Below are 10,436 nucleotides of genomic sequence, written 5' to 3'. Positions count from 1 at the left end.
ACTCTGGCGCCATATTGGGAAGGTCGAGCGAGGGGCGGGGCCGCACCGCCCGCCACCATCTTGGGGAGGTCGGGGAAAGGGTGGGGCCGATCCCAGTGCCTAAAGGGGCTCCGGGAGAGCTGGAGAGGGATTTGGGACAAGGGGGGGAGTGACAGGACAATGGGAATTCCTTCCCACTGACAGAGGGCAGGGTTGGATGGGATACTGAGAAGGAATTCTTGGCTGTGAGGGTGGTGAGGCCCTGGCACAGATTGCTCAGAGAAGCTGTGGTCGCCCCATCTGTGGCCATCACAGCCAGGTTGGACGGGGCTTGGAGCAACCTCATCTAGTGGAAGGTGTCCCTGCCCATGGCAGGGAATTTGGAATATGATCTTTAAGGTCCCTCCCAACCCAAACTGTTTCATGACTAATTTCCCACCTGCCTTTTGGAGGGGGCCATGGCTACAACTGTGGGGGAGGTAAAGCCTTTTAGCACCAACAGAGCCTCACGCAGAGAGGTTTTCCTAAAAGAATTTATTATTTCAATTTTATATAAAAACAATACAATCAACACTTGGCCAAGGCTGGTTTCCCAGCTCACATCAGACCCTTTTTTCATGATAAAAAAATACAAACAACAGCTAAACACAAGGGTCAGGATTTCGGGAAAGCCCTTTGATTTCCGAAAGCACCTTTCATTGACTGCACACTAATTACACCTGGCATGATACAGGAGGAAATCAAGCCATAATCTGGGATACGGAAAAATAGAAATGTGCCTGTACATACTCCAGCAAATACAATTCCCTGCGAGGGTGTATCTTTGGTCTGTGTCGATCGAGCACCTCACCCCACTGCTCCAGCGCCGGGTTCATGATTGGAGCGCGGTGGGAGAGCAGCTGTGTGGGGCTGGGAGCACGAGGTATTTTGAAGACTGCCAGAGAAACCCTTTTTGTCCATAGAAAAGTGAGGGAGGAGCTGATCCTGACCTCCTCAGCTGGGAGCACCTCAGCTCCAGGGTGGGAAGTGGCCCAAACTGAGCCAAGGGGGCCAGGAAACATGCAGACTCCCCAAAAACCCCGCCATCCCCGGTGACACCGATCCTCCCTCAGCAAGGGGGACGCGGGCACTGGGTTGAGCGGGTGTTGGAGGGGGGTTTGGCCACCCCTGGGCAGAGACCAAAGTGAGTCCAGAGGGGTGAAATGAGGCGGGGGCAGCTGGGAGTCCCTAATCTTCCTCCTCCCCACCGCCGTAGAGCTCAGCCAGCTTGCGGAAGCGGCCGCCCCAGTCGTTGAGGTAGTCATAGTCCTGGTCTTCGTCGGAGTTGGAAGAGTTGAGGGAGCTGAGCGAGGTGGCCTCCGAGCCACTGCCCTCATAGTCGAACACCAGCAGCGAGTCGTAGGGGGGAGCTGTGGGGTCTGTGTCGGCCGCCTTCAGGTTCTGTTGGGGGGTGGAGGGGTCAGTGCCTGCACTGGGGGCACCCCAATTGTGCTGGGATGGATAGAGGTGTCACCTCCTGGACTCTCTCGTTCAGGACTCACCTCATCGATGAAGTTCCCGATCTCATCAGGGTTGGCAGGCCGGGGCCGGTACTGGGGGGCAGCCATCAGTGGGGGGGCCACATCATTGCGGATCACCTCAGGACGGGCATCCAACCCGCGGTGCAGTTGGCTCAGGTCGTAGTCCTGGGGGGACACGAGGAGACAAGGCTCAAGGGACAACCACAGACACCACCACTGGGACCCAGCAGGCAGGGGCTGGTAGGCACAGCCATCCCACCTGGTCCTCCTCGCCGCCACCCTCCTCGTCGTAGTGGTAGACATTGTCCCTCATATCATCCTCGGGAGGCAGCAGTGGCTCCTTCACCACCTTTCTCCTCCTCGCAAAAAGTAGCAGCAGCAGCAGCAGGACTGTGGGCAGAGGGAGAGGGTATCAGGGCAGTGGGTTAAGGGCAGCCCTGTCCCTGTCCTGTCTGTCCCCCTCCCATGGTACTCACTGAGCAGCGCCAGGATGCCCCCCAGGATGCCCAGGATGGCGGGGACACCCATGCCCCCGGAGACATATGCTCGGCGCTCGCAGTTTTTGGCTGGCCCTTCGCAGCTGCAGACCTGTGCTTTGACCGGCGTGATCTGATCCTTGCCCTGGGCGTCCAGCAGCTTCAGGAAGACGCTGTACTCCCCTGGCTCCAGCTCCTTCCTCATGTTCAGCTTCACCAGGTCTTGGTGAATCACGGAATTGTTTGGGTTGGAAAATGCCTCCACAAGATTATTGAGTACAACTGTTCCCCCAGAACTGGCAAGGCCACCACTAACCAATGTCCCCAAGTACCACATCTACATGGATTTTAGATCCCCCAGAGACAGGGATGATGGCTCCATTACTGCCCTGGGCAGCCTGTTCCAGTGCCTGACAACCCTTTCCATGAATGAATTTTCCCCAGTATTCAACCTAAACCTCCCCTGGCACAATTTGAGGCCGCTCCCTCTTTCCTGGTACTTGTTCCCGAGGTTCAGAGCCTGACCTCCACCTGGCTCCACCCTCATGTCAGGTAGTTGGAGAGAGCAAGAAGGTTCCCCCTAAACCCCTTTTCTCCAGGCTGAGCCCCCCCAGCTCCCTCAACCACTCCTGGTGCTCCAGACCCTCCCCCAGCTCTGGTTTAGGGACAACCTTGGCACCAGCACAGGACTTTGCCCCGTGGCACTTCCCCAGCCTAATGCCCACTATGGGCCCTGCACCAGCACAGATGGCACCCACCTGGTGGAGTCACCTTGAGAGTCCAGTTGATGCTGGAGCCGTGGACCAGCTCTGCCCTGAAAGGAAAGGTGTTGGGGGGCAGATCCTTGTCAATGATGTTCAGTATCTGCTCCTCAGGCTGCCGGTTGCAGATGTCAAAGTTCCGGGGCTCTGGCACAGGCCCATTGTCATTCACATCCTGGAGGAGGAGGAGCAGTGTCCCTGTGCCAGTCTCCTGTGGTGACCCTGTGGGGCTGAGAGTCAGTGAGGCACCCGGGGAGGGGCCCCAGGAGCCGCGGGGGGATAGAGGTGCAGCAGCCCCCTCCCCAGGGCGCGGCCGTCACCCTCACCGCTGTCCATGGCCAGGACGATGGCCTTGTAGGTGCTGTTGATGGCATGCGCTGACTCCCGGTCCAGTGGCTGTGCCGCTGTGACAATGCCATTCTCGGGGTCAATGGTCAACCACCCCGCGGGGTCGCTGCCCATGCGGTACCTGGGGGGAGCCAGTGGTCAGCAGGGGGAGATGAAGGCACACCCAATGCAGCACAACGCCTCATGCACCCCAGCACAGCCCTCTGCCACTGTCACCCTTCACTCACGTGATTTTCTGCCTCTGGTCCTTGTCAGGGTCCTTGGCTGTGTAGGAGGTGACCTGGTAGCCCACTGGCACATCCTCCATCACTTCCACTTTCTTGACCGGGGGCACGAAGATGGGGGGCTCGTTCACATCCCTGACTGTCACCAGGACACTGGCTGTGGCAGGCCTCAGGGGCACGGAGAAGGGGACCTCATTCTCCACCACCACCACAAGGTGGTACTGCTGCTGGGTCTCATAATCCAGGCCCTGGGGGAGGGAAAGGAGCTGGGTGGTGCCAGAAGGGAGGTGGCTGGTGCTGAGGTGGCCGCGTGAGACTGGTACCCACCTTGGCGGTTTTCAGGAGCCCATCATTGGTTTTGGGGTCAGTGGTGATGTTGAAGTCACCCATCGGGTCCCCACTCTGGATGCGGTAGACGGCCTTCCAGGCCGGGGAGCCCGGCATGTCTTGGTCCGTCACGTGCAGCTGAGCCACCACCACCCCAGGGTCATTCTCATCCACTGACCCCTCATACTGCAAGAGCAGGGACAGTGATGGTCACCACTGTGGCCTCTAGCACCCTGTGTGGGGGCTTGTGCCACAATGCCCAGGGAGAGCAGCAGCTGTGGGGCCGGGGGGTACCATGTCAGGGTCGAAGACAGGAGGGTTGTCATTGGTGTCAGTGACTTTGATGATGGCAGTGGCAGTGTTGGTCAGGCCAAAGCCCTCCTGGTCTGCAGCCTGGATGATCAGTGTGTAGTTGGGAGTGGTCTGCAGGGCAAAATCACACAGGTTAGGGCAGGGGTGGGGGCCAGGATGATCCCCTCCTCCGGGTATTGCCTGCCTGCACCTCCACCCTTCTTTGGCTTCACTGTTCCCTGTTGGCACAGATGCAGTTGACATCCCCACTGCCCATCCGAGGGGCTGGCATGTGCCTGCTCCTGGGGCTTAGCAGGACTGGGAGTCCCTGTGATGGCACTGCACCCACTCCATGGCTCAGCAGTGCCGGGGGTCCATGCAGTGTCCCTAGCACAGCCCCCGATGGGCTCAGGGCTGCAGATATCCCCAGAGCTGGGGATGGTGACCCAGGGATGTCAAGTCCCTGAACTGGACGCACTCCAGGATTTCAACATCCCCAGTCTCCCCTTGGCATGTCCCTCTGCAGAGGTGCTGCAGGTTCCCCTGGGACATGGCGAGGGCACCCACCTCCCGGTCCAGCCCTGTGCCGATGACGCTGATGATGCCCTTCTCAGGGTTGATGGTGAACATCTCCTGCATGCCCTTGGGCTCCTCGCTGAGGATGGAGTAGCTGATAATGCCGTTGTTCACGTTGACCGCATCATCTGCATCCGTGGCACTCACAGTCATCACGGATGTGCCTGGACATCGGGACAAGCCGGGGAGATTTTACTCATGGGACAGAACCCACTGGACACCCTGAAACTGCCCCTGCTCGGGGCTCTGTGTGGTCCCAGCTCAGAGTCCCCTACGCACCCGGCTTGGCGTTCTCCTCGATGTAGCCAACAAAGACTTGCTGGGTAAAGACGGGTCGGTTGTCATTCTGGTCAGTGACGGTGATGATGATCTCCATGGGGTCTTCCACAGGCTGCCCATTGGCTGACACAGCATGGGAGTAGAGCTGCAAGAACACAGTCAGCCTGCATGCAGCCCCCAGGACTGTCCCCCCCGCTGCAGGTCCCCACTCACTCACTATGTACTTATCCTTCTCCTCCCGGTCCAGAGGCTTCGTCACCTCCAGCCACCCTGTCTCCCGCTCAATGATGAAGACGCCCACAGGGATGGTGTCCGCTCCCTGCCCTGTGATGCTGTAGAAAACCTTGGTCTCCTTGTCCTTGTTGGATTTGATCTGGCAGTGAGATGAGAAGATGGGGTTGAGAAGGGTTCTGGTGCTCTCCCATTCCCACACCCTGTCCCCTCAGGGCCATGTACCTGCACCAGCTTCTTGGGGAAGGGCCCCCGCTCGTTTTCGGGGCAGTTGATAGGGGGAATGACCCAGTCCCTCTTCTGCCGCCGGAGGCCGTGTCTGTGCTCCGGGAAGGTCAGCACGTCAGGTGCTGTGTCCTGCAGGGAGAATGGCTCTGCTCAGTGCCAGCACCTTGCTGAGCCCTCTGCACCTGGGAGAGGAGCTGCCGTGACCCCAACGAGTGGGTCTGTGCTTTACCTGCTGCATCTGGTTGTGGTGTCGGTGGTGCTGGTGCCACTGCCGGCGCAGGGTCACCTTGGCTGAGTGCCTCTTGCCTGCGGTGTCCCACGTGTGCACGGTGAAGGTGATCTCCCGCCGCTGGAGCTGCAGGGGCCGGGCCGCAGAAACAACGCCATCCCGGCTCACCTTGAAGCGCGAGTCATCCGGGAGGAAAGCGGCCCAGTGCGGCTCTCCACAGTCCGCAAAGCTCACTGGGGACAGGACAGCAGGTGGGCAGGGTGTCCCGGGGACATGGGCACACACGGCGTGGCCACAGCTCAGGGGCCCAGGGGGGACCGTGGGGTCACAGGGGGCAGCAGGGATGCTCCACACACAGCCTGCCAGGATCCTGTCCTGGGCATGGCACATGGTGCATCCCTGCCCTTGCTTTGGTCCAGGACTGGGCACTGCACGACCAGCAGTGCCATAGGATCCCAGCCAGACAGTGACAATAGGGCAAGTGGCACTTGGCACAGCATGTCCCTGTGCCCAGCACCGTGTACGGCACGGCACCACACATGGCACATCCCCACATATGGCATGTGGCACACCCCCATGCAGGTGTACCCTGTGGCACAGCATGTCTCCGGGTGTGGCGTGTCACCACCACCATGCCTGAGGCAGAGGGTGCCACTGCTCTGGCTGCTTTTCTGATAAAACCAAGGGCACAGTTGCTCACCTATGCTGGTACCCAGTGTCCCAGCAGCCCAGGCACTGCAGGTGGGATACAGTGACCTATGAAGGTCATGTGGCTGGGGACTATGACCACACATCTGCAGCAGAGACAGCCCAGGATGTGTCATGCTGTGGGATTGGGACATCAACCTCCGAGCAAGAAGGTGCTACCCCCAGGGCACCTCTGGCATTTGGTGCACCCAGCCTGCCCAGGTACCCTCTGGGACCCCCAACCCCAGGCACAGGGGGCACCTGCCATACACCGGGGCAGGCAAGGTCCCAATGTCACTGGCTTGGCACCACACTGGGTGTGGCACAAGCCAGGCCAGCAGGCAGAGGTGGTCAGCCGGCATCACATGAACCGGTGCCGCGCGGCCGCAGCTCCTGAACAAACACCCTTTGTCTGGAGAGGGTTGTTAGAGCCAGCGGCTCCCGCAGCCAGCGCGGCTGCCATCCCCCAGCATGACCCGCCGCGGGAAGGGGATGTGCCCAGGGTGGAAGGCACCAGTGGGGGTGACATCAGCCCATGTGCAGCTCAGGAATTCGGGGGTGGCTGTGGAATGGAGGGGGAGTGATAGCTGCCCCCCTGCCCACCACGGTGCCCCTGCCCCAGCCCATGGGAACCTGCAGGTGTGATGCCAGCCCTGCTCAGCCCCACGGCAAGACCCCCGGCCAGGGCTGGGGGTGGGGGGAGCCGGTGGGGCCGGCTGGGCAGGAACGTGCCAGGACAGGCCAGGTGCTGCCGTAGCGGGGAATAGGAGGCACTCAGCACCCACGGGCACAGGCACAATGCCTGGCTCTGGGCCCTGGCACGGTGTTGGGTGGGTGCAGCGAGGGGCAGCGTGAGGCCCCCAGCCCCACACTGGGTGTAATGAGTGCTCGGCCCCCACTGGATTCAACGAGTGTTGGGTGCTCAGTACCTGCTCCCCCTTTCCCGCTCCCCCCTCTCCTGCTCCCTCCCTTCCCACCTGGCCATGCACAACCTGTTTTTCCAGTTTGGCTGAAGGAGAGCCGTCCCCAGCCGTCCTCAGCCCTCCCTTCCCTGAGGCTGGGAGCCCGGGGGCCTCTCTCCTCTCTGGGAAAGATGGGGTGGGAGAAGGGGAGACCTCAGAGGGTCCCACAGTGGGATCCCCTCCACTTTCCATCTGTTTCCCCCCGCTCCCCCACAGGGCGCTGGGACAACCAGACTCTGGCATGACTAGGCTGCCAAACAGGGTGTGGACCTGAGATCCCACACAGGGGACCAGGGTAGCCCCCCAAAGCCACCCCACATCCCATGGGGTCTGAACATGGGCAAAGCCAGGTGCCATCACTCCTGCAATGCCACCACTAGTGGTGCCAACACCCCAGCAGTGCCAGGGCGGGGGGGCTCACCCTGGGGTGAAAGTGCTGCGGGTGGCACGTCCCATGACTGACGTCACCCTAGTTTCGCTGTGACTTCAGACTCTCGAGGTTTCCCCACCCAGGGTTGACGGGGACCATCCCAGCCCCCACCACGTCCCCACCACACCTGAGCCCCCAGACCCACGGAGCAGAGCCCCGGGGAGGCCGCAGCCCCCGCACAGGTGTTTCGCCACCCCGGCGCCGCACGGGGCCTGTCTGGACCTGTTGGAGGGAAAACACCGCGCTCAACTCATCAGGCTAATTACAGGCCGGCTCCTCAGCCTGGCTGAGGGCTTTGAGCTGCTGTGTAGCACGGCATGGCCTGACACCCACCAGACTTGGCCACCCCATGGCTGGCATCGCCGTGGCACAGCCAGGAATCACTGGGTGACACACAGCCCCCACGGGCAGACGGCCGTTTCCTTCCTCCTACACCCTGTCTGTGCCGGGAACGAGAACTGAGAGTGCTGGTGCAAGAACATGGGATTTCCAGGAAGTCTCTGTGCCACAGGGCTGCCCCGTCACCCTGGTATCAGGCACAGCCCCGATGGACATCGGTTTCTGCGCAGGTGGCTCTGTTAATGATCAACCACAAAGCCAACAAATGCAATTCCTGGGGTGTGGGGCAGGGTTTGGCTCCTGGCTCGCCCAGGCAAAGCCTTTCTGGAACCAAGGGTGTTTGGGACCCCCTGGCACACTGCTGGGTGCTCAGTACCCTTCAGCTCTGTGCCCACCTCAACCACCCTGGCACACCACCGTCAGCCATGAACTGGCGCAGATGGTGACGGCCCAACTGCTGTGCAGCCCCAGTACCCACAGAGCTCCTTTTGGGGATCCCAAAGTGGCAGCAGGCCCCCAGTACTTGCTTCTCTGGGTGCACCTCTCCCCAGTGCCCCCGCCACACTGGGCAGGGCTTTGGTGCCAGCACAGTGGGACACCAATGTCCCCAAAACCTGAGAAGCCTAACCCAGTGCCCGTCCCAGTGCCCATCCCCTGCCAAGAGCCGCCCTGGGGGCTGCACTGGGGGGCCAAAGGGGAGTTTGCCCCGGTGAACTCCGGGTGCCAGGTGAGGCGTGGGGCAGGATGGGCGCCTGTGCACCCACACCCCAATCTGCCGGCCCCAACAGGTCTCCGGCGCCTGAGTCAGCGCCGCCTACGCCGGCGCACCCCGGGGAGCGGCACCCACTGCCCCTGTGCCACAATGCCGTCCCATCCTGCAGGACCACCAGTGCCCATATTGGGACCACTGGTGGCCTCATTGCAGCCCCACCTCTGTGTGTGGACACACCACCACAGCTCTGTCCCCAGTGTCACCTGCCACCACAGCAAGCCTGTCCCCACCACCATGGCACCGTCCCCACCACCATGGCACCATCCCCACCTTCATGGAACTGCACCCATGGCACCATCCCTACTGCCACAGCATTGTCCCCATGGAACTGGACAGAGCATGTCCCCATGCTCACTCAAGAATCACTCAGGCACAGAGCCACAGCTTCGTGTCCCCCATTGCCCACTCCTGTCCAACACACCCACCCTGTCCCTGCGGTCCCGTCCCCGTCCCCGCGGTCCCATCCCCGTCCCCACGGTCCTGTCCACATTCCCACAGCCTCCCTGTCCCTCACAGCCACACATCCCCATGTCCTTACCTCGTCCCAGGGCCCGTCCTGCTGCCACGCTGTCCCGCGGCACGGTCAGGGCGAAGGTCTCGGCGGTGAAGCCAGGCTGGCATGGCGTTGCTCGCTGGCACAGCCGGTGCCCGCTCTGCCCGGAGTGAGACGTTAACATCGGGCAGGGGTCCAGGCGGGGTCCCACTACCCCGGGGAGGGTCTTGGCGGAGTCCCGGGCAGGGTCCTGCCGCCCCATCCCGTGGCTCACCTGGAGCAGGAGGAGGAGGAGGAGGAGGCAGAGCGGGGCTGGGCAGCCCGCCCGCCGCCCCATGGCTGGTGCCGGTGCCGGTGCCGGTGCCAGTGCCGGTGCCGTGCCGGTGGGTGCCGGAGGGATCAGGAGCTGCTGCTGCAGAGCCGCAGGTGCGTCGGGTCCCAACCGATCCCGATCCCGCCCCGCAGGTCCTGGTCCCCCCCGGGAACCGCCCCGTCCCGCCCCGATGGGAGGCGGTACCGTCCCGCCTGTACGCGGGAACCCGGTACTCCTGTCCTGGGACCCTGGACCCTCGCGCCCCCGGGATCCCGCTACCCCCAACACCCTTCACGGTACTACCACTCACCAGTACCGTGGTACTCCTCATACCGCTTCAGCCCCTGGTACCCGCAGTACCCCACCAGCCCCCAGTATCCCCAGTACCCCTGATGCTCTGCATGACCTGGGTACCCCCGGACCCCCCACAACCCCAATACTCTCAGCACCCAGCCCAGGCTCTCTGTGGGTGCCCATCCAGGACTGTGGGAGCAGGGGCTGTCGGTGGATGACAGGAGTCAGGAGCACCCCAGGGTGTCCCCACACTATGGCCCCACAGGTCCCAGCTCTACAGGTGAGCAAACATTGTACCCAGGGAATCCCCGATGCAGCAAGGGCCCTTTGGGGTGCTGCAGCCCCCTGTCCTCTCCTTCACCTCTCTGGCCCCAGACACAGCATGGCCAGGGCTGACCTCACAGCACGGCTTCAGGGATGCCTCATGCCACCAGCTGCCCCCACCCATGGCTCCCAGTGGCTGAGCCTGGAGCCAGTGGGAGAACCGCAGGGCTGAGGGTCCTGCTGGGGCTGGGGGCTGCCATGCCCACCCCTGCCCGCACCCTTGGGCACCCTAGGGTGACAACCTGGGGGGTTGCTGGCCTCCAGCTGCCTTAGCACAGGGGGGATTGCCAGGGCGGGAGGGATTTGGCACCAGCAATGCCCTGGAGCACAGGGTGGGGGGTCAGCATCCTGCC

At 62.2% G+C, this 10,436-nt stretch overlaps 1 protein-coding gene across 1 annotated transcript; it reads right to left on the bottom strand.

Annotated features, from left to right (window-relative positions):
• Positions 1-498: 498 nt before the first annotated feature.
• On the bottom strand, positions 499-9,489 carry LOC108498014 (cadherin-1-like). Its single transcript, XM_017816251.1, has 16 exons — positions 9,427-9,489; positions 9,198-9,312; positions 5,470-5,702; positions 5,238-5,369; positions 4,999-5,154; positions 4,782-4,926; positions 4,494-4,666; positions 3,930-4,058; positions 3,636-3,821; positions 3,312-3,556; positions 3,063-3,205; positions 2,734-2,958; positions 1,976-2,197; positions 1,759-1,889; positions 1,521-1,664; positions 499-1,419 (listed from the first exon to the last, which is right to left on the bottom strand). The coding sequence occupies exons 1-16, from the start codon at positions 9,487-9,489 to the stop codon at positions 1,207-1,209; spliced, it is 2,655 nt and encodes an 884-aa protein (XP_017671740.1). The 3' UTR covers positions 499-1,206.
• Between the last annotated feature and the right edge of the window lie 947 nt (positions 9,490-10,436).

This window comes from Lepidothrix coronata, unplaced genomic scaffold (assembly GCF_001604755.1).
Source record: "Lepidothrix coronata isolate B3197 unplaced genomic scaffold, Lepidothrix_coronata-1.0 Scaffold54, whole genome shotgun sequence".
Classification (NCBI taxonomy): domain Eukaryota; kingdom Metazoa; phylum Chordata; class Aves; order Passeriformes; family Pipridae; genus Lepidothrix; species Lepidothrix coronata.
Note: the sequence above shows the minus strand (reverse complement) of the source record. Positions and strands in the feature narration are given on the sequence as shown.